The following is a 27,879-nucleotide window of genomic DNA, read 5'->3' as shown; positions in this document are numbered from 1 at the left end:
TTCTGTACAGTATTTCCACCGGCGTCATATTTCACAGGTTTTTATTTTAGTTCATAGACTATGTTTGAACTGCTTTGCACAGGGTATGAAAAAAATGAAAGTGAAATTCACTTGAACAATAGAAGAGACCAGGGGTTGATGTCACTTTTTACACTCCTCAAGAGGTGTCAGTTGAAGCCCATCTTGTTACCCCACCCTCTTAGTGCACAAAACGAACATGTAACATCCTACTGCTTTCACTTTCTCTCTCTCATCCAGAGCTGTTTCCTCGCATCATTTTACTGAGGTGAGTTTAATGTGCTCTTAGTCATGTTTATGCATTTGAATGCTTCTGTATTTAAGGACTATCCATATTACTAATATCAATATAAAATAACAATAACACATTCATAGATCATAACAGTGAACTGCGTTTTAACTTTCGGTATTGATTAAACGTTTTTGGATTATTACATTTAAACTGATAAACTTTATCTTTAGTGGAGCAGTGTTTTATATGCTATAAAGTATATACTCAGTCATTTTAAATATGAAAGTGAGATGAACCATCTGGAAGAATGTGTTCCGTGTATCTCACAAAATGCATCTTTAAAATATGTAGAGGCCTATTTAAAATTTTGTCAAATAATCTAAGAACGTTGCCATCGGAATTTTGTACATATATTTCTCTTTAAATGTATTGAAAAAGTCTGTTGCTGTATCTTAGTTCCAGTTAAACATTGTGCAGTAGGACTAGTACTTTTAAATGTATTCTATACCATGTCATGTACTTTTTAATTCACCGGAGACTGTTTTCATTATTACATTTAACACAATCATCAGTCTAACAGGCATTGTGACAGGAAACTCTTTAAATGTGAAACTGAAAGGAACTCTCTAGAAACAGAAACACTTCCATTCTCTGCATTTCAGAAAATGTATTCTTAAAAAACATACAGTATTTCTGTACAGTATTTTTACCGGTGTCATTCTTCACAGGTTTTTAGTTTAGTCTATATTTTTCAACTGCGCTGCTCAGAGTACGAAAAAAAACAGTCTGCAAAAGTGAAAGTGAAATTCACGAGAACAGTAGAGGAGACTGGGGGTTGATGTCACTTTTTACACTCGTCAGGATTTATCAGTTGAAGCCCATCTTGTTACCCCACCCCCTTACCGCACAAAACGAACATGTAATATCCCACAGCTTTCACTTTCTCTCTCTCATCCAGAGCTGTTTCCTCGCATCATTTTACTGAGGTGAGTTTAATGTGCTCTTAGTCATGTTTATGCATTTGAATGCTTCTGTATTTAAGGACTATCCATATTACTAATATCAATATAAAATAACAATTCATAAATCATAACAGTGAACTGCGTTTTAACTTTCGGTATTGATTAAACGTTTTTGGATTATAACATGGGGGAGTGCGGTGTCGCGGCGGTTTTTACCGGGTCCTTCTTTTGAGTGGGTCTGGGGTTTGCGTCCCCCTTGGGGTGCCTTGCGACAGACTGGCATCCCGTCCTGAGTGTGTCCCCTTCAGCCTTGCGCCTGTGTTACTGGGTTAGCCTCTGCGACCCGGCGTGGGACAAGCGGTTTCAGATGATGGGTGTGTGGATTATTACATTTTAAACTGAAAAACTTTATCTTTAATGGAGAACTTTTTTACATGCCATAAAGTATATACTCAGTCCATTTAAATATGAAAGTGAAATGAACAATCTGGAAAAATGTGTTCTGTGTATCTTACAAAATGTATGTTTAAAATACAGATCATTGCTCCAGTTAAACAATGTGCAGTAGTACTTTCAAATGTATTCTATACATGTCATGTACTTTTTAATTCATCGGAGACTGTTTTCATTATTATATTTAACACAATAATCAGCCTAACAGGCATTGCGACAGGAAACTGTTTAAATGTGAAACTGAAAGAACTCTCTGGAAATGGAAACGCCTTCATTCTCTGCATCTCATAAAATGTTTTTTTAAAAAACATACAGTACTTCTGTACAGTATTTTCACCGGTGTCATATTTCACAGGTTTTTAGTTTAGTCCATATGTTTCAACTGCGTTGCTCAGAGTATGAAAAAAAAAGTCTGGAAAGTGAAATTCGCTTGGACAGTAGAGAAGATCTGGGGTGGATGACACACTTTTTACACTCATCTGGATTTCTCAGTTTAAGATCATTGTTGGAGATTCATTCCAACATTGATGTGCTGGACACTTCATGATGGTTTAGAGATGAAACTGCACAGCACTGCATACAAAGATCACTGTAACAGCACCAAATGCATGTCTTTGGGAGGAAACCGAAACACCCAGTGGAAACCCATGCAACGCCACACAGAACTGATTTTCTCACAGACCAGTATGTTGAAAAGTATTTTTACATGTTAATAATACCTTCCAAGGTTAAGACATGAGCATTCAAAGAGATTTGGCAAATTACATTTGATCCAAAACAGAAGCAATCCACACCACATCTCACTGACTTCACGACCCTTTTGCTTTGCAAAAGTGGACAGAAAAAACATGTGCAAATTGCAACATGAAATAAATTGAACAGAAGGGGGTGATTACAGTGGAACAGCAGGAATACATCAACACAACTGATAAAGACAGCACACTCCCTGCCTGTGATCAACAGATACCACAGTTTCAACAGTCTGATCAAGAAACAAACCAAGTTCTTTATTCGGTCACATGGGAAAAATAGGAAGATCAACTCAGGCACAATACTGAAGGAAAGTATATTTCTTTCTCGTTTGGGACATTGATTTCTACTTTACAGACATCCTCATCCTTTCCTGGGACAGCTTTTTGACAGCTTTTTTATGGTGTTGTAGAAATGATCCTGGAAAGTCAGTGTAAACTGTGGCGGATAGGTCACAGGCTAAGATACAGGCACGAGTGAGTGCAAATAGTTCAGCCTGCTGGGCAGAGCATGTATTGGATAGATGGGCCTACTCAAGGATGTCGGGTGCCAAAAAGAGCACGAGAGGTCAACAAACAAGACAAGGTCAGAGTTAGGGAGGGGCTGATCAGATAAATCAAATAGTAGTTTCAGTACCATATCAACAGTAAGTTCACAATCATGGCTGTTCTCCATGGGTCGGACACCGAAAGAGATAAGCTGGGTTTGGAAGAGGGCAGTGTTCAATGGATAGGTTAAAGGTCATGAGCAAAACAAGTTCACAGGCGCTTGGCAAATGTAAAATGTTACACATTTTTTAGACACCCCGCAGTTTACAACATATCATTCACTGAATGAATGTACGTTTTTAAATGTGTTTTTAACAACTACGGATACATTAATTAATACGAATAAGAAATGGGAAAACTCCTTTGAACAGGTCTGGTAACTGAAGTCTGGAAAGTCTGAAAACTTAAGATGGGAGGCTCTTCGTCCAAACCTCAAACACCTCAGCAAGTGTACAGGCCTCCTCCCAGTCCTGTAGTAAATGGTGAGTGTCATGTACTGCTCTAAATAACCAGTGCTGCTGTTCCTATTTTCAATTACAGCTAAGGTTTTATTCATAAGTTGTGTATATTGCTAGTGCTCTTTTTCTATTTTCTCTCAGAATCTGAAAAACTTCTTGATAAACCATGGAGGGACATTGAATGGACTGCAGTGTATGTGCCAACTGAATCTTAATTTTAAGCTTGTGTAAGTTTTAGGACTTTCTTCTGATTGAATGCATGTTCCTGGCTAATTTTCCAGTTTTGTTCTTTCTAGGAGAAAGGAAAAACTGTTAAATGAAATCAAGAGGTACAAGCCCAGTGTCAGTTCAGTGAAACAGGCACGGATTCTGCTGGTTGGTCCGATTGGTGTTGGAAAGTCCAGCTTCTTCAACTCCATCAACTCTGTCTTTCATGGCCATATTACCAGCCAAGCTGTGACAGGCACCACTTTAGAAAGCAGCGTGACCCTCAAGGTACAAGGATTTTTTGAGAAACCAAAAAGTGATTGCTCATTATTTCCAAAATAATCATATTATTTATATAATATATTATTATTTTGGTGAACTGAATTCACATACACGCAAATTGGTGAGCATTGTCTACGTTCAAGTTTATATTCAGTTTTTGCATATTTATCCAAAGTGACACACTGCACAAAGTGTATCCAACAACACAGAGGGCTTAGGTACAAACACAAGGTTATTGAACCACACTACAGTAGAATAATAATATTACAGATTATATCAAATGTTCTGTTTCTAATGCTTTTCCAAATTGTGTTTAATTATCACTTGTGCTTCCAGTTTCGCACTTACCAGGTTGAGGCAGGTCAAAATGGTGAACCTCTGCCATTCATCCTGTGTGACACCATGGGACTAGAGGAGGGCCTAGCACAAGGGCTGAATATTGAAGATATTCCTAACATTCTGAATGGTAAAATTGGAGACAGGTACCAGGTAAGGATAGATTGACTCAATAAGGACACGAGTATTTTGAACGGTGACCAAAAACAGAGGTACTTTAGCACTTTCTGTTAATTGAATATTTAAAAGCTTAGTCGTAACGTCTTGACTGAAAGCCATTTTATTCACCATATCATGAGTAATCATATTGCAAATCTGTACCACCATTTGTTGAAATTTTACAGCTGAAATATATTACATGTTCATTATTTTGTGCAGACCTCTTTGCACATCATATTTATGTAACAACAGAGACAGTGACTAGCACAGTAGGTAAGCATTATTCATAGCAGTGTAAGTTTTCAATCTACATCCACCTGTTCTCTGATCAAGCTGTATACTGATTAATTCAGTCATAGATCCATTCTCATTAACTGCTTGTCCTGATCAGGGTTGCAGGGATCCAAAGCCTCTACCGGAATCAGTGGGTGCAAGACAGAGGGGGGTACACCCTGGATGGGGCACCAGTCCATTGCTGGGTAGCCACACACACACACACACACACACACACACACACTAGGGACAATTTAGCATCAACAATCCACCTGAACTGCATTCAATTGGACTGCGAAAAGAAACTGGAGCACTTGGAGAAAACCCATGCAAATACAGAGAGAACATGCAGACTAGACACAAACTCAGACAGATTTTAAACTACGCCAGAACAGCTTAGGTGCTGTGAGGCAGCAGCACTGCTCACTGCACCACCATGAGGTTTACTGAAATTATAACTAACTTACATTTACATTTATTCATTTACCAGATGCTTTTCTCCAAAGCGACGTACATCTCAGAGAAATACAATTTGTGCATTACATTAGGAGAAAGGGGGGGTGCGGTGGCGCATCGGGCTTGGCCGGGTTCCCCTCTCTGGCAGGTTTGGGGTTCAAGTCCTGCTTGGGGTGCCTTGCGGTGGACTGGCATCCCTTCCTGGGTGTGTCCCTTCCCCCTCCAGCCCTGCGCCCTGTGTTCCTGGGTTAGGCTCCTGTTCACTGCGACCCCACTTGGGACAAGCAGTTTCAGTCTGTGTGTGTGTGTGTGTGTGTGTGTGTGTGTGTGTGTGTGTGTGTGACATAGTTGCAGGTATGTGATTCTTAAGTAAACTTAGTTTGTTTCTTTCCACTACGTGCACCAATGTTCATCACACGATTAGTTGCATAAAACTCAGAAGAGACAATTCCTGATAACCTCCCTACAATTTTTTTTTTGAGATACACAAACAGGAGTAGCAGCTGTGTAAAGGCTAATCTGGACATGATCATAAAGTTATGGTGCATGAACATTTACACCTTGCATTAGCTTAAGAGATTATGGGTGAAGTGAGTCTGAAAGAGGTGAGTTTTCAGACCCTTTTTAAATGTGGACAGTGTTTCAGCAGTTCCAAGTGAGAGGGGAAGGTCGTTCCACAACAATGGAGTCAGAACCGAGAACTTACGTGCTTTTACCTTTCGTATGCAGGACCACCAAGTAGGCAGATGTGGAAGAGCATAGCATTCTGGTTGGGGTGTAGCTGATGATCAGGTCTTGTAGATAGCTGAGAGCAGTTCTATTGATGCATTTGTTGGCAATAACCAGGGTCTTAAATTTTATCCGGTCAGCTACAGGAAGCCAGTGCAGAGAAATGAGTAGAGGAGATCCATGGACCCTTGACGGCAAGTCAAACACAACTCGGGCAGCAGCGTTCTGTATCAGCTGTAGAGGTTTGATGGAAGTAGCAGGAAGGCCACATAAGGGAGGGTTGCAGTAGTCCAGAAGGGATTTCACCATGGCCTGTACAAGTAGTTGGGCAGAGTCAGTTGCGAGGTAAGGATGGATCCTACGGATGTTATGCAGGATGTATCTGCAGGTCTGGATTGTGGCTTCGATGTGCTGAGAGAAAGATAGACTTGAGTCAATCATCACTCCCAGACTCTTTGCTGAGGAGGTAGACAAAATGAGTGAACTATCCAGTTTGATTGAGAGATCGTGACAGGAAGACGGGCCAGCTGGGAGGTGTAGGATTCCTGTTTTGGAGAGGTTGAGTTGGAGGTGGTGATTAGACATTCATGCAGAGATATCTGACAGGCAGGCAGCAATGGGTGGAAAGGAGAGGAAGAACTGGGTATCATCAGTGTAGCTGTCATATTTGGATCCATGGGAAGCTATGACAGGGCTGAGGGAAGAGGTATAGATCGAGAAGAGTAGAGGACCCTGTACCAATCCCGCCGGGACACCAGTTGAGAGAGGCAGAGGAGAAGATCGGGAGATCCACCAGACCACTTGATAGGATCTCTCAGATAGGTAGGCCTCAAACCATCTTAGTGCCGTTCCTTTGATCCCAAGCTGACTAAGAAAGGAAAGTAGAATCTGGTGGTTGTCAGTGTCAAATGCTGCAGACAGGTTGAGGAGGATGAGGACCGAGGAGAGGGAGGCAGCTCTAGCTGACTGGAGAGACTCAGACCCTGCCAGGAGTGCTGTCTGAGTTGAGTGACCAACTGGACCGATATCCATCGAGGAGATGGTTCCAGTTGAGGAAATCAAATAGTCGATCACAGGCTGCCCATTAGGGTTTTAGACAGGAAGGAGAGGAGAGAGACTGGTCTGTAGTTTTGGACTGAGTTAGGATCTAGGGAGGATGTCTTTAACAGAGGTAAAATAAAAGCAGTTCTGAAGGCAAATGGGGAGCAGCCAGAGGAGAGTGAGGAGTTGATAATCTTAGAGATGAAGGTGAAGAGTTGTGGGGAGATGATCTGTGAGAGGTGAAACATGGTCAGCTAAAGTGATAAGGTTGAAAATAAGGATTCTGGTTGCCCAAGGGTTAGCAGAGATCATCAAAGAAAGGCTAAAACACTAGAAAATAAGTCATATAGTATCAGACTGCATATTTTTTCATCATGTTTATTTTTAACTTGCAATAGATTGCTTTTGGTAGGTTTTGCAAAAAAATCTAATTTAAAAATTATTGTGCTATGAGCTTTGACTTGGCTATAACTGTACTGTATGAGAAGTCCTTTGTAAGGTGGGGGTACACTGTACTCTGTATTTGATTCATGACTTATTTCCTTTTTAGTTCAATCCTGTATCACCTCTCGAAGACAGCAATTCCAGGAACCCAGAGAAACTGGAAGACAAGATCCACTGTGTTGTATATGTTCTCGATGTATCCAAAATGGGACTCATTCCAGAAAAGCTGATTGACAAAATTCGTGCAGTTCGAAAGAAAGTCAATGAATTTGGTAAGTCAGCAAGATTATACAGAAAAGTAGGGACATGTGGTAAAGAGTCCTCAAGTCCTCAAATCCTCAAGTCCTGATTTATGATATAAGAATTAGATTTTGACGGCATTTTGAGTTGATCTAATACACGACCAGTGTTTGTTTTGTATTTAGAGCCTTAATAAACAGTCACCTGTTCACATCAAGTGCTGTAACAACTGCTTTAGTGGAAAAAGGAGCTAAGAACTGAACAATGAAAAACCTGTGTTCTCTTCACTAAATTTTATGCTTTACTTTGGGGGATTGATTTGTACTGTGCTACACAGGTGAAGTCATAATGAGGAAAGTGATTTTGTTAGGTACAATGGGTCACCTGCCATATGTAAAAAAAAGTGAAGTGTTACACTTAAGCTTCTGGTTACTTCTAAGTGAAAAAATGCATGTTTCAGCTGTTCCTCAGGTGTTGCTTCTGACCAAAGTGGATCAAACATGCCCCCCCGTAGAGAAAGACATACAGAAAGTGTATCACAGTGTATACCTGCAAGCAAAGGTGAGATTTGCAATGTTACAGGATTTGTCATTTAATGACCTGTAAAAAATAAATGTGTTAAACAGTTGCAACTACCAGTATGAAAGCTTAAAGAAATTGTACTAAGTTTTAATGTAGAGCCTAGTAATTAATGTACAGCAAAAACTTTGAGTTAAAAAGGGTACTACACTTTTAGGATAAGGTAAAACAATAGTGTACTAATTTTTGGACTCTGTCTCAATGGTTTAATGAGCAAGAGGAACGAAATGAAACGAGGCTCTCCATCAGGTTTTTGCTGTAAAAATAAAAACAGCAAATGTTAATGTTAAACGGACTTCATTGCTCAAACTTTCAGACGAGCATCTATGAGTACTGATTGATCTCTAGTAATATGTTTCTGAAACCACAAGTTACTGTCATAATCAACTAAAATTAGTAAACTCGAACTAAAATGACGAACAGATAACAGGGAATTAGAGGTGCAGCAAATTTTGACACCTCTGGACTTAAAGCCCATAGTAGTAATGTACTGACCGTTCTGTGATCACCAAACAATTTTCAAAAACTGATTTTGATATTGAGGGGACGCGGTGGTGCAGCAGGTCTGAGGTTCGAGTACTGCTTGGGCCGCCTTGTGATGGACTGGCGTCCTGTCCTGAGTGTCCCCCCTCCAGCCTTACGCTCTGTGTTGCCGGGTTAGGCTCCAGCTCGCCTCGAGACAAGTGGTTTCAGATAGTGTGTGTGTGATTTTGATATAGATATTTAACATAGACTGTATCCTTCAAACACTAAAATTCGTTGTATTTATTCACAAAAGAACTTCACCTTTGCCCTCACCTCAGATCAAGGACGCAAGTGCTCGTCTGGGCATACCACTGCTTTCTGTGTTTCCAGTGAAAAACTACACCCGCGAGGTGGAGCTTCAGCAAAATGATGACATCTTGCTACTTAGCGCTCTTCAGAAAATACTTCATTTTGCTGATGACTACATGAGGGACATGAATGACAAAAGTGAGTGTTCTTTTTAATTTGTGTGCATATTTTTCCAAATGGTTATTTTTACAGTGTATTTTTACTGTAGAGACTGTACATTTATTCATTTATCAGCAGTTTCTGAATTGTCTCTGCTAAACAGGATGTAACTAATTTAATGTTGAAGATGGAATGAATTACAGTTTAATGCAATTCCTAATTCAAGTTTAAATGCAATTCCTAAAGCCAAGTCATGCAGACCACAAAACGTGGTTTTGTTACCTGAAAACAATTCTTTTTTTTGTTTGCTGCTGAGCAATCTACTTAGATGTTGGAAAAGAGTTACTGATTCAAGAATATTGTGTTCAAGTAATGAGAATGCATGCACTGTTTTATGGAATTTGCCTGAAAGTTTGTTAAATGTACTAATTTTTTTTGATAATTGTGCTTAAGCAAAAACTATAATGTTAATTATTTTCAGCCAAATAAAATGTAAGGTATTGCTTCCAAATTAAAAAGTAACAGTTAAGCTGGGTACAGTAAGTATCAGCACGGTGTTTAGAGCAGTTACCTTACTATCACAAGACCTGGGTTTGAATCCCTGCTCTCGCTATAGTACCCTTGATAAAAGTGTTTGCCCTGGATTGCTCCGGAAAAATGACCCAGGTGCATAAATGGGTAAATCATCCAAAGTCTCTTACTGTAGAAAACTTATTTAAACAAATTAAGGGACAAAAAAGCACCAGCTAATTAATAATTGTTCTTCCACCTGCTTTATTTATTCTCAATTTGGGACATTCTGATTGCTATAGCCACTGCCTACTGTACTGCCTATACAAATGTTATAAACTGGTCTGAGGTTCAAACTGTTACAGTTACTTAATCAGTGCCCTACAGTTTGAGACAGATTGCTCTGGTTTCAACTTAAAAATAAATTGTGGCTTATCTTATTTTGTTCTATTTTGTTGTTTCTTTTCTCAGAACTTATTAGACGTCTTGAAGAACCATGGAGGAAAATTGTGTGGAAATCAGAGTACGTGTTATACAATTGCATAACACACAGTGAAAAACTTCTGTAGCAGCTTATAAAAACAAATATCCTTTCTAATATACTGAGTTCATTATTCAGTCCAATAGCACATTTTGTATTCAAACATGGATCCTTTGAGCCCTGAAGAAATAAAAATAACCAATGAATTGTAAATTTATGTTACTTAAATTATTGTGATGAGCTTCTTTCAGGAACAGGACTCGTGTATATGAATATTTATGTGTTTATTTAATATAAATGCCTTGTTATTTGCTGTTTGTTACTTCTAGGACAAAGAATATGCTGATAAATGAAATCAAGAGGTACAAACCCAGTATCAATTCAGTGAGTCAGGCACGGATTCTGCTGGTTGGTCCTGTTGGTGCTGGAAAGTCCAGCTTCTTCAACTCCATCAGCTCTGTCTTCCATGGTTATGTTACCAGCCAAGCCATCTCAGGCAATTCTGGTGATGGTGTGACAACCCAGGTACTTGGATCTTTCAAAAAGCAAACACACGAAAGCAAACTCACAAAGTAGTTCATATTTAATGCATTAAAACTTGTAATATATGTTTTGTTTTTTACTGAACTGTGTCTATAGCCATGTCTGCATACAGTCCTCACCAAGCCAATACTTATGATGCTCACTTTATATTGAAACATCTCATAGTAATACTACTTCAAATACACACACACACACACACACACACATTTTCAGAACCGCTTGTCCCATACGGGGTCACAGGGAACCAGAGCCAACCCGGTAACACAGGGCGTAAGGCCAGAGGGGGAGGGGACACACCCAGGATGGGACACCAGTCCATCACAAGGCACCCCAAGCGGGACTCAAACCCCAGACCCACAGGAGAACAAGACTTTGGTCCAACCCACTGCGCCACCGCACCCCCGTACTTCTTCAAATAATTTTGAGAAATTACCTTTGCTTCCAGCTTCTTCCTTTCAGGATTAAAGCAGGCGAAGATGGCAAGCCACTCTCATTCATTGTGTGCGACACCATGGGGTTGAAAGCGGCTCCAGGTGAAGGAGTGCATGTTGAAGACATTTGCAACATTCTGAAGGGGCATGTTCCTGATCGGTATAAGGTATGAATAATGCATTTAATATGAATATGATTAGCTTCAAGTGTAACCTAAAATTCAGAACATTGTAAGCACTGAAAATTAAACAGGGAAATTTTATCCATTGTTTTTGTTTGAATATTTAAAAGTTTTGCTCAAAGAGTGTGTTTTGCTTCATGAATGATCATATTACGAGAGCTTGTACTAACACTTCTAATTTGTAATTATAAAATTTGCATAATAAGGTTTTTAACACACATTAATGGGAAATGCCTTACAAGACCAAAAATTTCAATTCAAAATATGAGCCTTAGTCATTTTGAGCACCACACAAGGTGAGCAGCCTCTCCCACATGCATAGCGTGGCTTCTCACATGCACCTCAGTTTTTCTCATAACTCTGTGGCCACTTGCAAGCACACACACACATTTTCAGAACCGCTTGTCCCATATGGGGTCGCGGGGAACCAGAGCTTACCCGGTAACAGAGGGCGTCAGGCCGGAGGAGACACACCCAGGACGGGACGCCAGTCCGTCCCAAGGCACCCCAAGCAGGACTTGAACCCCAGACTCACCGGAGAGCAGGACTGTGGTCCAACTTGCAAGCATTTCTGAGAAATCTTCTGTCCTGTGTTTTATGCTTTGAGATTCCTTCATGCCGTAAAACTATTGTCTGTCATAAATCCTGAAGCGAAATTTAAAAATGAAAGTGCTAGGAAATGTGGGAAATGCCAAAGAAAACCCTTACCTACCAATATAAAACTTCAAGTGAAAAAAATAATTGTCTTGAAAGACAATATTAGTATGAATCAAACTGTTATACTTTGACTGGCTCAGCAAAATGAGGTACACACCTTAGAAGTTATTACAATTATTACAAGAATTGTTCTAATAAAAATAATCTTTCTCTTACATCTTGAAAGCTGTGTTTCAAAGTGCTTTACAATAATTTAAAAAAATATAGGGTACAACTCTACAGCAAAGAAATGTATAATAAATATTAGCATTTAACATTTAAAGCAAAAGAATAACAGAATCAATTCATCTGTTATTTTTAATCACTCGTACTCATACTATGCAGGGTCTCAAGTGGTTCAATCCTTGAAGCTGAAGCTGTGATGCTGTGATGTTGTTCACTCTTATTTGAACAGTTATTTTACTCTGTAAACAGTAGTTTGGTGTGTGAACATAACTAACACTTGTCCTGCTAACAGTGCAATTATATTTATTACAGTATATAGAACTACACAAATCACAGCCTTCATTCTCTTGCTTTCTGCTTCCCTATCTTTTCTCATTCTCTGCATCTCACAATCTCTGGTAACCATACTATATCCCCTCTTTTCTTTTCTGTGACTATCATACAACTGTAATTAATCCATAGCAAGTCACAGGAAAGTATTATCTGTAAAAAAGAAATTAATAATATGGAAATGGAAATCTTCCATTTCTACTGAGTGCATTCAAACATCAAAATATATACATAATGGCTCAAATGTTAGTTGTGTCTGTTTAAAATACTTGTAAATATCACCTCATTTCTATTGGTCTAAGTAACTTTCTGCACAGAAACAAAATAAGGCAGTTTGACATTTGGAAAGTCATGCAGGTCCTTTATTTTGTAATTGTCTTTTTAACAAGCAGTTTTCTTGATAACCCTGCCATTTCTGGTTGTGATTTCACTTTTGGATAAAAATTATCTGGCTTTCTTGTGGAGGTACTCTCCACCGTCTGAGGAAGTTGCACTTCCTGCTGATCGGGAGGTTCAGTGTTCTCAGCATATTTTATTTGTATACAGCGTCACATCATTTGTGTCTCATTGATGGGACATCCAGATCAAAGTGCCTCAAAGTAGCCAACACACTGAAGTGAAACACACACACACACTTTCTGAACCACTTGTCCCATATGGGGTTGCGGGGAGCCGGAGCCTAACCCAGTAACTCGGGGTGTAAGGCTGGACACACACACACACACACACACACACACACACACACACACACACACACACACACACACACACACACACACACCCAGGACAGGACGCCAGTCCATCGCAAGGCACCCCAAGCAGGACTTTAACCCCAGACCCACCGGAGAGCAGGACCCAGTCCAACCCACTGCACCGCCGCACCCCCCTATAAGTGAAACAGTTTGTACATTAATATAGAACTTCTTCCCCAAGATGTCCGCTTAAGTTTAGCTCCATGTCAACTTTGTTGAACAGCTCTATTCACTTTCTGTGTCTGTCACCATTTTTATCTCTTGGCCATTTATTTGAACAGTTTCTTTACCTTCAGGGTCAATGGAGAAGACAAATTCACCTGAGATGAAGAAGATTTTTTTTAACTGTGCTCACTGGTTTTTCCAGTTATATTTCAGTTTTCTCCTGTCCACACAAATGAGCAATAAACCACTACTTCACACACTCTATGTAATATGAAAGGGCTCAGAAAAACCATTATGTTTCCTGTATAATTCTTTTTGTTGCTCTCAGTGATTCATTCCTTTTCCCTCCTCTATCTTTAGTTGAAAACAGCATCACCCTTGAAAGAAGACGACCCTCAGTTCGACAAATCAGCGAAACTGCAGAACAAGATCCACTGTGTAGTATATGTGATGGAAGCCTCTAAAGTCACAGACATGCCTGAGCAGCTGATGAAAAAAATTGATGCTATTCGACAGAATGCCAATGAGATTGGTAAGTTGGGAACAATTATTGTGAGAAGTGAGGTTGTTCCACATACATTTTGAATTTCTGACACTGAACCTGTCTTTAACAGTTTATGTCACGATTTCAAATACATAATATTTAGGGGGCAGCAGGTGGCACAATAGCACAGCGAGTAGTGCTTCTGTCTCACAATGCCTGGTTGGTGGAAGAGGACGTGGGTTTGATACCCCATCAGTCTATGTGGAGTTTGCATGTTCTTGCCGCGTCTATGTGGGTTTCCTCCCACAATCCGAAGACATGCTGTTCAGGTTCACCCGTAGTGTGACAGAGAAAGTATGTGTATTCCACTGTGATGTATGGATGAGTGACCCATTTTAAGTAGTGTACAGTACTCTCACTCTAAGTCACCTTGGAGTGTAGGCTCATAACACTATAAAGTTTGTTGGAAGTCACCGGAGAAAAGCATCTGGTAAATGAATAAATATAAATAATAGCCCATATAAATTTTATGGCCAAATGTCTGAAGATGAACACAATCTAAAACAAAGCATTTCTTTACAGAAATGCCAAATGTTTTATAGAAAGTGTGTTTTTATTTCTGGTTTTTGTCTTTTAAAAGGGTGCTTATTTTAGTTAGTAATAAATAGGGAAATTTTCCCACAGAGTACACTGGTCAACAACATTTTAACTTTTTTGCCCCACAAACTAAAGTTGGTGTACTTTATAGTACTTTTTACACTGAATTCAGGTATGTTTTCAGAATTTTTCTGTCAGACAGGGTTTAAAATGTACAAAGCAATTAAGCTTTGAAAAAAATGTATATTACTTATTCTTAAATAAGACTATTACACTTAAAATAAGTACAAACTTTCTTGTGAAACATACAAGTGTATGATTTTCAGCTGTATTTGGCCTCAGCAATATCCCTCTTCATTGTCCAGCAATTGTCTGCCAACATACTGGGACTCCACCTACCTTGGTATCGTTTTTCCATATCCAAAATGTTTTGGTGAAATCGTTCACCATGCTCGTCACTGACTTCCCCAAGGTTGTCACCTATTGTACTGCACAAATGATGAAAATAGCTGTTTTGCAAACTTTGCTTGAAATGGAATTTAGCATCTTCCCGAGTGGACCGCGTCATCATAGAAACTAATCCCAACATTCTATGACGACGCGGTCCACGCTGGAAGATGCTACATTCCAGTCTAATGACAACTGCCACGGAAGACTACGTGACTTGATATTTGCTTGGAATGCCCCGTATAGTATCGGTACCAATATACGATATTGTATGATATGTAAATATACTAGAACATAACAACTATGGGTGATAGAGAAATTCTGAAAACATATTTCAATTCAGTGTGCAAAAATACATTGAAAACAGGCATTTTTTTCATAGGACCAAAAAAATCTGTTCACCAGTGGTTTTGAAACATTTGATGATAAAGAAAACACAGGTTCTTCATTTTAGGCCTGAATTTGTTTTGGGAGAGTGTATGCAGTCCTTCACAGGTGCAATCAATATATCCCCAAACAATTTCCTGATTTTTAAAAAGTGAATTTAAGCAAATAAGAACTGTAGTAGTGGATAACACTGATTTTTATGTGTGACAAATTATATGATTTCAGGTGTCCCCCAGCTACTGATCCTGACCAAAGTGGATGAAGCATGTATTTATGTGGAGAAGGACATACAGGATGTGTATCGCAGTCCATATATAAAAAAGAAGGTGAGAGTTACTATTTAAGAGGATTGGTTGTTGTATTCTGAACTTCATAAAATATATGGTCTGTGTCATAATTATAGCACATTTTTTGAAACAACATCTGCTAATATTGTGCGAGTAACAGAACAGCAGACAGTGGACCTGCTCTCCCCTCTCGGGGATCCGCTGGTGTGTAAGGGATACGTTCAGCTTCAAGTTAATCACCCTGAGCGGTAATAGTTCTGTTTTGTGTGATTGGATTTTCATAAGCTGAGATTTTATCACTGATAACTCTTATTGATTGCTGAACTTGGTTTCAAGTGGCAGTCGAACATGGAGTCTAGTGAAATTGGCAAACCTGCACTTCTTTACTAGGAGACAGTATCTGACATTAAAGGAGCTCTAACAAGTGAGCCACAACAATCTGTTCCTAAAATATAAGACTGACTGATTTGAAATAGACTCAAAATAAAAGTTGAAATTGGATCTATTTTGTTTTTGGAAGAGAGCACTCCTGAGAAATTTTAAAATCATTTCAATGGTGTCATGAAGCAGAAGAACAATTTGAATGATCACAAGGCACACAACCCCAGCTCCACCCAGCCCCGTCAGCACACCTGATCCCAAATTACTGACCAGCCCTCTAAAAGGGTTGAAGGAGTAATACCAGGTTGCAGATTATTAATCGGCACCGCATTGTTTTGCCTGCATCCAGCAAAAGATCCTCGTTTATGTACCTGTTTTATGAAAGTCTTATTCTCAGTGTATTTTGTCCCTGTCCTGTTTTCACCAGTTCTTTGCTCTGCTGTCCAGGTCCCGTATTCCAGCCCCATCTCCTTCACACCCCTGTATACCCACTCCAGTCTCCAACACCTGTTCCACTTACTGTCCTCCTAAGAGGAATCTGTGCATCTTTGTTCCACGTTCACTTCACCTGTGCACTTCACCTCTTGCTTCTATTCACATGCTGCATTTGAATTTTCACTCAGTGTCCAGTTACTACAGTGAAATACATCTGTTTGTGTCATGTCTGGAGGTTACAGATGGTGATTATAAAAGTATTTACACAAGACCTGTATCTTTTCTCAGATCCGCAAGGTGAGTGATCAACTGGGCATACCAGTGTCTTGTATATTTCCAGTGAAGAACTATAACTATGAGACTGACCTGGAGAAGAACTGTGACATCTTGATGCTGAGCACTCTCCAGGAAATTCTCTGTTTTGTAAACAGTTACTTTAGCAATATCTGTGACTCAAACGATGATTTGGATATGAAGCACTGTTTGTAATTCTAAAGTGTCACTTTCATTAAAAACACATTTTGCGGATTGTCTTGCAACGTCAGAAAAAAGTATAAAAAAATAGAAAAATAAATGTACTCCGTTGCAAGTGTCAAATAATGCATGACACCACTTGATTATGGTGATTCACTGATAATACCTTGTAATAGTGACGAGTAGCTATAAACAGTACATTTATTTAACCATGTATATTGTAACAGCCCTGAGGGGAGTAAATGTGTAAATAGTTGGCATTAGTATTTATGTGTGTGTACATAGTTGTGTGTGGTTTCTGATTGGTTGTCCTATTTAAGTTCAGTGTTCGAGAGTGGAATTCTGGGGAGTTTCAGGGGGGAACCCCTTAACCATAGGGTGCAGCAGGGGGGCTGGGAGTGACCCAGGGAGATTCTGGAAGGGTTCTGTGTTTTGTACTGTCTGAAGTGTCTTTGTTAAGATTGTTGTTAGGAGACGTATACTTTTAATAAAGCGCACGTTTCTAGTAGCTTCATTGGGGGACGCTACAATATACTGCAGCTGGGTAATTTCTCTTAAATATTTTAGTGCGGTAGACAAATCCGTGGTCTGGTGCAAAATGATTATAGGGAACAGTTAGAGGTTGCTGCTTGGATGCCATATTAATAAATTCCTTGTAATGATGACGTATTATTGTGGTGACCGAGTGGTTGCCCCTCTTCGGTCCCTTTTCTGTCCTGCGTGCGCGCGCAGGCTGATATACTTGGCCGTGTACACATGTTGTGCCCCGCACGTTTTGGAGTTTAATGTTGTTTATTTTATCGTGAAGACAGCTGCGTGAGGTATAAGTCACCCATAGTTGCCTACAAGATATTAAACTAAGAGCTTCCATTCTTCCGTGTTCATCTGGGTTTATACACCTTTAGCATAGTATTATATATCGTGTTAAAATTAAATTTTCCTTGCATACTAGAGGACATGTAACCCCACCCCCTTAGCACAGAAAAGAACAAGTAATATCCCACAACTTTCACTTTGACTTTCTCTCACTCCTCGGGACTATTCCTCGCGTCGTTTTACCGAGGTGGGTTTAATGTGCTGTTAGTCATGTTTTTGCATTTTAACGCTTCTGTATAATTAGGGACTATCTGTCTTACTAATTATCAATATATAGATTCATAAATTAAAGTAATGAACTGTGTTTTAACTTTCTGTATTGATTAAACTTTATTGCATAATTACGTTTAAATAGCATTTATCTTTAGTGGAGCAGTCAGTTTTTTATGCTATAACGTATTTAATCAGTTTTGCAGTTTTAGAGGGAAAGAATTTGTCAATTTAAATATGAAAATGAATCAAACGATCCGGAAAAATATGTTCTGTGTATCTCACAAAATGCATGTTTAAAATAAGTATATTTAAAAATATATTGTAACGACCCGCGTTATTGGTGTTTAGGTGGTAAGATTTGTGAGTTGTACATAGTTGGATTATGGGTAAATTGTAAATAACTGGGCGGTGGCGCGGTGGCGCAGTGGGTTGGGCCGCAGTCCTGCTCTCCAGGGGGTCGGGGGTTCGAGTCCCGCTTGGGGTGCCTTGTGTCGGACTGGCGTCCCGTCCTTGGTGTGTCTCCTCCCCCTCCAACCTTGCGCCCTGTGTTGCCGGGTTAGGTTCTGGTTCGCTGCAAACGGTTTCAGGCGTTATAAAGCGGGGGGAAATGAGGGGGTGACCGTGTTTGCCAGAGAGTGTATAAGGAGAGAGGCTGGGAAAGCTGCCTGGACGCGCAGATCCTAGACCTGGCTGAAAACCGGGTCCTCGACCGAGAGCAGTGTTTCCCAGCGTGCTGGTGTTCATTATAAACGTTTGGGATGAACGCTGTTTCTATTCCCTCTTCAGTCTTCTTTTGAACCCACGGCGCTGCGAGTCTCAACATGTCTCAACATGTTACAAAACCTAAGAACGTTACCCGTTGTCGGAATTTCCGTGACGTTTTTTCTTATGTCATGAAAAAGCCTGTTGCTGAGAGTTTGATAATAATAAAACTGAAAATGATATTAAATGAGTTCCAGTTAAACAATGTGCAGTAGGACTAGTACTTTTATAGTATTCCCTGTCATGTCATGTGTTATACGTTGGTCATTATACGTTGTTTCATTTTAATAAACAACAAGCATTGCGACTGGAAACTGCTTACATGTAAAAGTGAAAGGAACTCTCTCGAAACACCAATACTCTCTGTGTCTTATAAAACGCATTGTAAAAAAGCTATATATATATGTTTTTGTACTGTGTTTTCACCGGTCTGATATTTCATAAGTTTTCATATTATGTGTTTCAACTGTGCTGCGCAAAGTATAAAAAATGTTTGAAAAGTGAAAGTGAAAGTGATTTGAACAGTAAAAAAAGGAGACCGGGGGTTGATGTTACTTTTTACACTCCTCAGCATTTGTCAGTTGAAGCCCCTCCTGTGACCCCACCCACTTAGTATATAATCACTGTTGCTGTTGTGGGGCGACGCAGGGGCGCACGGTGGGTTTGGACGGATGTTAAAATGTTACAGTACTAAAAACACTTCAAGGAGACCATGCGTGGATGTCACACTTCTTACACTCACCAGGGTTTCTCAGTTTAAGTCCATCCTTGAAAGCTAATTTCAACATTGGTTCGCCAGACACTTGGTGATGGTTTAGGGATGAACAGAAAGAAATACTTAAACAGCATTGCACACAAAGATCACTGATCACACCAAATGCATGTCTTTTGGAGGAAACAAGAACCCCCAGAAGAAACCCATGCATCTCCACACAGTCTTGTGTTCTGTTTGTTGATCACTCTTAAAATCCTGCATTTGCTACCATATTTAATTGAATTCTTCTGGCCTGAATGGTTAGAGAGTGAAGGGTGTTCAGCTGCTTCAAAAGCCTCATCAATCAATCAATCACTCAATCAATCAAGTTTTATTGTCACATCATTGTCAACATAACATGTAGAGAAGAGTGAAAATCTTTAGTGCAGCTCCAGGAAATGCAGTATTAAGATACCAATTGTATTCGCAGATTATACAACAGAAGAATAAATAAATAAAAATAAACAATTTAAAAAATAATTTTTTAAACAGCATTACAGCATTATTCATTATTAAACAGCAGGTTTGTCTCAACTGAACCAAGGACAGAAGGATATCTCCCACAGGAGACTGGAAACCCACTGTCATATTTATTGTGGTTGAATGTAAAATGTTACACATTTTTAAGACACCCTGCAGTTCAAAACATGATGCCATTAACTGAATCAGTGTAATTTTTTAAAACATCTTATTAACAACTCTGGTTATATGAAATGGTTTTAGAACCGGTCCAGTGGAAAGTCTGAAAACTTTAAATGAGAAACTGTGTTGGGACAACATTTAAACAAGCTCTCAGGACAATGTTCAAACAACCCACCAAATCAACATGGCTGCTGCCAGACCTGGAGAAAACAGTGAGTGTCACGCAGTGTTCTAAAGAACTCGTGCTGGTGGTTCTGTTTTCAATTACAAATAAGGTTTTGTTTGTAAGTTGCACATATTTCTAATGCCCTTTTCTGTTTTCTTTCAGACTTTGAAAAACTTCTTGATAAACCATGGAGGGACATTAAATAGACTGCAGAGTATGTGCCAATTGAATGTTAATTTTAAGTTTGTGTAAATTTTAGGACATTATTCTAATTGTGAGGGGGTGCGGTGGCGCAGTGGGTTGGACCACAGGCCTGCTCTCCAGTGGGTCTGGGGTTCGAGTCCTGCTTGGGGTGCCTTGCGACGGACTGGCGTCCCGTCCTGGGTGTGTCCCCTCCCCCTCCGGCCTTACGCCCTGTGTTGCCGGGTTAGGCTCCGGTTCCCCGTGACCCTGTATGGGACAAGCGGTTCCTGAAAATGTGTGTGTGTGTGTGTATTCTAATTGTATGAATGGCTAATTTCCATTTTTGTTCCTTCTAGGAGAAGAAATGAACTGCTTAATGAAGTCAAGAGGTACAAGCCCAGTGTCAGTTCAGTGAAACAGGCACGGATTCTGCTGGTTGGCCCTGTTGGTGCTGGAAAGTCCAGCTTCTTCAACTCCATCAACTCTGTCTTCCATGGTCATATTACCAGCCAAGCTGTGACAGGCACCACTTTAGAAAGCAGCGTGATCCTCAAGGTACAAGGGTTTTGTGAGAAATCAAAAAATGACTGCAAATTATTCCCAGAATAATCATATTGTGTGTATATAACATATCACATTATAATGCTGTTCCAAACCTTGTTTAATTGTCACTTGTGTTTCCAGTTTTGCACTTACCAGATTGAGGCAGGTCAAGATGGTGAACCTCTGCCATTCATCCTGTGTGACACCATGGGACTAGAGGAGGGCCCAGCACAAGGGCTGAATATTGAAGACATTCCTAACATTCTAAATGGTGAAATTGGAGACAGGTACCAGGTAAGGATAGACTTATTAAATGAGGGCATAAGTATTTGGAACGGAGATAAGAAACAGAGGTACTCCAGCCTGAAATTAGAACTAATTTCCAGTGACATGTAACAGATTGCTTTTGGTCAGTTTTTGCAAAAAAGAGAAAAAAAAAAAAATCTGATTTAAATTTGAGTGTGCTTTGAGCTTTCTGTATGATACTGCTGTACTGTTTGAGAAGTAGTTTGTAAGATAGGGGGAAAACTGTTCTCTTTTTGATTTATTACTTTTTCCTTTTGTTTAGTTCAATCCTGTATCAGCTTTGGAAAACAGCAAGTCCAGCATGTTAGAACAACTGGAAAACAAGATTCACTGTGTTGCATATTTTCTTGAAATACCCAACATACCACTTATTCCAGACACTCTGCTGGAGAAACTTTGTGCAATTTGAAAGAAGTCAATAAATTTAGTAAGTCAATATGATTATGCAGAGAAGTAGGGGCGTGTGGTCAAGTGTGTCCTCAAGTCCTGAGTATTATATAATATTCTGATTTTGATGATAGATTGTGATACAAGTTGGGGCTTACTGTACTGCACTGTAAAAACATTGCATCCAAGGAAACACAGCTACCTGTAACTGAACTGTTTAGGGTAACAAAAGGCTAAAAATATCCAGTTGGCCTGAAGAAGGGAGAGAGAAATGAAAGCAGAATGAAACTACAACACATCACATCAAGGTTTCACTCATGGGTCTTCCTTTCCTTTTGGTGCCTATGTCATACAGGACCAGTGTTGGGTTTATATTTATAGCTTTAATGAACAGTCACCTGTCCACACAAAGTGCTGTAAGATGTGTTTTAATGGAAAAAGGAACTAATAACTGAACAATGGAAAAGCTACGTTCTTTTCACTACATTTTAAGCCTGACTTTTGTGAGATTGATATCAGAATCAGAATCAGAACGAGCTTTATTGCCAAGTATGTTCGCACATACAAGGAATTTGTCTTGGTGACAGGAACTACCACAGCACAGACAGAATGACAGTGACAAGACACAGATGAGAAGATAGAGTATGTGAGCAAGGGATAAAAAATATTTAAAAATATAAAGTACCCAATATACAAAAATAGTACAAAAATAGTCGCTAGATACAAATGCAAGGGAGTGTAAGAGAAATGTGATAAATAGTTATAAATATAAATAGCATTATGTATTGCACGGTTTACTCTCTAGGGGAGAGATTTAGGTGTTCATGAGGTAGATGGCCTGAGGAAAGAAACTTTTCTTATGCCTGGCTGTCCTGGTGCACAGTGCTCTGTAGCGCCGGCCAGATGGCAAGGGTTCGAAGAGGAAGTGGCCTGGATGTGAGGGGTCTAGAACGATTTTGCTAGCCCTTTTACTGACTCTGGACGAGTGCAGTTCTTGGAGAGCTGGGGGGGATGTGCCGATGATTCTTCCAGCAGTCCGAACTATCCGCTGCAGTCTTCTGATTGTCTGACTTCGTAGCTGAGCCGAACCAGACAGTTATAGAGGTGCAGAGGACGGACTCAATGACTGCAGAGTAGAATTGCAGCAGTAGCTCCTGTGGCAGGTTGAACTTCCTCAGCTGACGAAGGAAGTACAACCTCTGCTGGGCCTTCTTCACAATGGAGTCTATGTGGGGCTCCCACTTCAGGTCCTGTGAGATGGTGGTGCCCAGGAACCTGAATGACTCCACTGTTGTCACAGTGCTGTTCATGATGGTGAGTGGGGATAATGCTGAGGTGTTTCTCCTGAAGTCTACGATCATCTCCACTGTTTTGAGCGTGTTCAGCTCCAGGTTGTTATGACTGCACCAGACAGCCAGCTCTTGGACCTCCTGTCTGTAAGCAGACTCATCACCATCCCGGATGAGGCCGATGAGTGTGGTGTCGTCTGCAAACTTCAGGAGTTTGACAGAGGTGTCTTTTGCGGTGCAGTCGTTGGTGTACAGGGAGAAGAGCAGTGGGGAGAGCACACATCCCTGGGGGGCTCCAGTACTGATTGTACGAGTATTGGATGAGAATTTTCCCAGCCTCACTATCTGCTGCCTGTCTGTCAGAAAGTTGGTGATCCACTGACAGATGGAGGTGGGCACAGAGAGTTGGGTTAATTTGGACAGGAGGAGGTGTGGGATTATGGTGTTGAAGGCTGAGCTGAAGTCCACGAACAGGATTCTCGCATAAGCCCCTGGTTTGTCCAGATGTTGCAGAATGTAGTGCAGTCCCATGTTGACTGCATCATCCACAGACCTGTTTGCTCGGTAAGCAAACTGCAGGGGGTCCAGCAAGGGTCCAGTGATGTCTTTCAGGTAGTCCAACACCAGTCTTTCAAGTGACTTCATGACCACAGACGTTAAGGCGACAGGTCTGTAGTCATTAAGTCCTGTGATTTTGGGTTTCTTTGGGATGGGGATGATGGTGGAGCGTTTGAAGCAGGAAGGAACTTCACACATCTCCAGTGATCTGTTGAAGATCTTTGTGAAGATAGGGGCCAGCTGGTCAGCACAGGTTTTTAGGCAGGCCGGTGAGACACCGTCTGGGCCTGGTGCTTTCCTTGTCTTCTGTTTGACGAAGACCGGATGCACCTCCTCTTAGCAGATCAAAGGTGCAGGATGGGGGAAGGTGAGGGTTACTGGAGGTGTTAATTGATTCGTGGAGAGAGGGTCTGAATGGGGGTGGGGTGTGAGACAGGGTTTATCAAACCTACAATAAAACTCATTCAAATCGTTGGCTAGTTGTTGAGTTGACACGGTGCCAGGGGGTGGTGTCTTGTAATTTGTGATGTCTTTCAGGCCTTTCCACACCGATGCAGGATCGTTGGCTGAAAACTGTTTCTTCAGCTTTTCAGAGTAGTTTCTCTTAGCCACTCTGATCTCCTTTGCCAGTATGTTTTTAGCCTGTTTATACAAGACTCCATCCCCGTTCTTGTAGGCGTCTTCTTTGGCCTGACGAAGCTGTCTGAGTTTTGCAGTGAACCACGGTTTGTCATTGTTGTATGTTAAACGAGTCCTGGTAGGGATGCACATATCCTCACAGAAACTGACATATGATGTTACAGAGTCTGTGAGCTCATCCAGATCACTAGCAGCAGCCTCAAAAACACTCCAATCGGTGCACTCGAAGCAGGCTTGTAAGTCCTGCTCTGCTTCCTCAGTCCATCTTTTAACAGTCCTTATTACAGGTTTAGCTGATTTCAGTTTCTGCCTGTAGGTCGGTATAAGATGAACCAGGCAGTGATCAGAGAGCCCCAAAGCTGCCCGTGGAACAGAGTGATATGCATCCTTTACTGTGGTGTAGCAGTGGTCCAAAATATTACTGTTTCTGGTGGGACATGTAATATGCTGTCTGTATTTTGGCAGTTCACGGGAGAGATTTGCTTTATTAAAGTCCCCGAGAATGATTATAACAGAGTCCGGGTGTTGTTGCTCTGTGTCAGTGATCTGGTTGCCCAGCTGTTGCAGCGCTGCGTTCACGCACGCTTGCGGTGGAATGTAAACACTTACGAGGATGAACGAGGAGAACTCCCGCGGCGAGTAGAAAGGCTTGCAGTTGATGAAGAGCGCTTCTAGGTCGGGACAGCACATCTTCTTCAACGCTGTCACATCTGTACACCACCTTTTGTTGATGTAGAAGCATGTCGCACCGCCACGTGATTTCCCCGCTGATTCCGCGTCGCAATCCACTCTGAACAGCTGGAAGCCCGGCAGATGTAGTGCGCTGTCCGGGATGGCTTCATTCAGCCAGGTTTCCGTGAAACACAGAGCAGCAGAGTTTAAAAAGTCCTTGTTTCTTTGGGACAGGAGGAAAAGTTCGTCCATTTTGTTGAGTAAGGAGCGGAGGTTCGCCAGATGGATACTAGGCAGCGCTGTTCTAAAGCCGCGCTTTCGGAGCTTGACAAGCGCGTCGGCTCGCTTTCCACGCTTGCGCGTCTTGGAGCGCTTGAGTAGCGCCGCTGCACCTCCGACTACAATGTCCAGCAAAACATTAGAATAGTCGAAAACCGGTAAAATGTCGGGTGGTGTGTACTGCCGAATGTTCAGAAGTTCTTCCCTGGTAAAACTGATTGTCGGAAAATAGCTAAAGACAGGGCAAACTAACAAAAACAGTAAAACAACTGTGGAGCTCCACACCGAGGCGGCCGTTCGCGGCGCGATCATCAGTATCATCTGGCCCATCCTCCTAGTCACCTTAAATGACCTCTGCCACTTTGCTAAGAGTTTATCTGAACTAGGCAATAACTGCGAGAGTGGGCAGATTGATCCGCATCGTTCCTCTTCAAGCTGAGGTTCAACTATCGGCCGGAGCCTCCTCTCCAGCACCCCGGCATAGACTTTTCCAGGGAGGCTGAGAAGCATGATACCCCGATGGTTGGCACACACTCTCCGGTCCCCTTTCTTAAAGAGAGGGACCACCACCCCAGTTTGCCAATCCAAAGGTATGTCCTTGAGGTCCATGAAACATTGCAGAGGTGTGTCAGCCATGACAGCCCTGCAACATCCAGGACCTTAACCAGTTCCGGGCGGATATCATCCACCCCCGGTGCTTTGCCACCGTGGAGCTTACCAACTACCTCAGTGACTTCCACCAGGGAAATGGACTCTGACAGCCCGGAAGCCTCTGGCCCTGATTCCTGGAAGGGAGGCATATCTCTCGGGTTTAAGAGTTCTTCAAAGTGCTCCTTTCACCTCCTGACAATGTCCTCATCAGAGGTCAGAGTTTATTCACTTCTGCTGAGCACAGCCTGAGCGAAGCTCCTCCGACCCCTTCTGAGCTGCCGGATGGTTCTCCAGAACCTCTTTGAAGCCCACCGATAGTCGTTTTCCATGTCCTCTCCAATGTCCTGGATTTTACTTCTGCAACTGCAGCCGCTGCTGCCTTTTTCACCTGCTGGTACCTGTCTGCTGAGTCAGGAGTTCCCAGAGCCAACCAGGCCGTAAAGGTCTTCTTCTTCATTTCGACGGCTTCCCTCACCACTGGTGTCCACCAGCGGGTTCTCGGGTTGCCGCCCTGGCTGGCACTAACAAGCTTTTGGCCACAGCTGTGCCTGGCTGCTTCTGCAATGGAGGTTTTGAACAGGGTCCATTCAGACTCCATGTCTGGAGGAGGGCTAAGGTCTGGTGGTGGCCGGGGTGTCCTGTCACTGGGGAGTTGTGCGCCCACTGCAGGAGGGAAGGTTGGAGCCAATCTGGCACATATTCCTTGCCTTCCGGTTTCTCTGTGGGTCGGGGGTCCTCTTCTTAGGCCGCTGCAGCTCTTCCTGGAACTACCATCTTACTGGAGCCACCACTCAATGTTCCAGTAAGATGGGAGCGGGCAGAGCCTTCTCCGGTTCCCAGCCATGAACTCAGGACAGGGCGTCTGCTTTGATGTTCTTGGACCCCAGCCTGTAAGCCACTGTGAAACGAAACCAGATAAAAAACAAGGCCCAGCGTGCCTGCCAGGGTTCAGCTGCCATGCCTTTTGCAGGTACTCGAGATTTCTGTGGTCTGTCAGCACGAGGAACAGGTGTGCAGCGCCCTCCAGCCAAAGTTGCCATTCCTCCAATGTTAATTTAATGGCAAACAGTTCCCGGTCCCATATGTCATAGTTGCGCTCGGCTGGAGTCAACTGCCTCACAAAGTATGCACAGGGGTGGAGTTTTGGGGGATTACCCTGTTGCTGTGAGAGGATAACACCAACCCCTACCTCCGAGGCGTCCTCCTCCACTACGAACGGGAGCGATGGGTCTGGGTGTTGCAGGATTGGCGCCGTAGTGAACTTCTCCTCGAGGGTCTGGAATGCTGCCTGGGCCTCCTCAGTCCATGCCAGCCTCGTTCCCATTCCCTGCAGCAGTGCTGTCAGCGGAGCTGCCACCAAGCTGAAGCCCCTGATTAACCTACAATAAAAGAAGCGTTGCAAGGCCTTGACAGTCGTAGGTCGGGGCCAGTCCAGCACTGCCTGGAACTTGTTTGGGTCCATGGCCACATCGTCGGCCTTTAGCACAAACCCGAGGAAGGAGACCTGTTTCTGATGGAATACCCGTTTCTCTCTCTTGATGTACAACCAGTTGTCTAACAACCTACGTAGAACCTGCCTCACCAGGCAGATATGCTTGTCCATCATCTGGGAATAGATGAGGATGTCGTCCAGGTACATGAGAACTCCCTTGTTTACTAAGTCCCCCAAAACATGATTAACAAAAGCCGGGAACACAGGTGGTGCATTGGCTAGGCCGAACGGCATGACCAGGTATTAATAATTCCCTAAGGAGGTGCTAAACGCGGTCTTCTACTCATCACCCTCTTGAATCCGGATGAGGTTGTAGGCGCTGCACAGATCTAACTTGGTAAACAATGGAGCCCTGTGGACCTGTTCTAATGTAGCGGTGATGAGTGGCAAGGGGCGAGGGTATTTCACTGTGACCGCGTTCAGTCCTCGATAGTCAATACAAGGCCGCAGCCCCCTGTCCTTTTTTGTAATAAAAAAGAATTCGCCTGCTGCTGGGGAGGTGGACGGTCTAATGATCCCAGAGCCCAAGGCCTCTGTCACATACTCCTGAAGGCCTGTTGCTTGTGTAATGACAGAAGGTAGATCCTGCTCCTAGGGGG

General features: G+C 41.9%; 1 protein-coding gene across 1 annotated transcript in view; it reads left to right on the top strand.

The window, feature by feature from the left end:
• LOC108934051 (uncharacterized) overlaps window positions 1–27,879 on the top strand; it is a 62,922-nt gene that overhangs the window by 9,248 nt on the left and 25,795 nt on the right. Inside the window, exons 3-12 of the mRNA XM_029254742.1 lie at window positions 259–286; window positions 1,209–1,236; window positions 3,335–3,445; window positions 3,563–3,614; window positions 3,718–3,916; window positions 4,247–4,399; window positions 7,455–7,620; window positions 8,049–8,149; window positions 8,971–9,139; window positions 10,082–10,133. Coding sequence (XP_029110575.1) covers window positions 3,373–3,445; window positions 3,563–3,614; window positions 3,718–3,916; window positions 4,247–4,399; window positions 7,455–7,620; window positions 8,049–8,149; window positions 8,971–9,139; window positions 10,082–10,133 — 965 coding nt within the window. The 5' untranslated portion in view covers window positions 259–286; window positions 1,209–1,236; window positions 3,335–3,372. The remainder of the gene's footprint in view (window positions 1–258; window positions 287–1,208; window positions 1,237–3,334; window positions 3,446–3,562; window positions 3,615–3,717; window positions 3,917–4,246; window positions 4,400–7,454; window positions 7,621–8,048; window positions 8,150–8,970; window positions 9,140–10,081; window positions 10,134–27,879) is intronic.

The sequence above is a fragment of the Scleropages formosus genome, chromosome 9 (assembly GCF_900964775.1).
Source record: "Scleropages formosus chromosome 9, fSclFor1.1, whole genome shotgun sequence".
Taxonomy (NCBI): domain Eukaryota; kingdom Metazoa; phylum Chordata; class Actinopteri; order Osteoglossiformes; family Osteoglossidae; genus Scleropages; species Scleropages formosus.
This window is presented reverse-complemented; position numbering and strand designations above follow the sequence as displayed.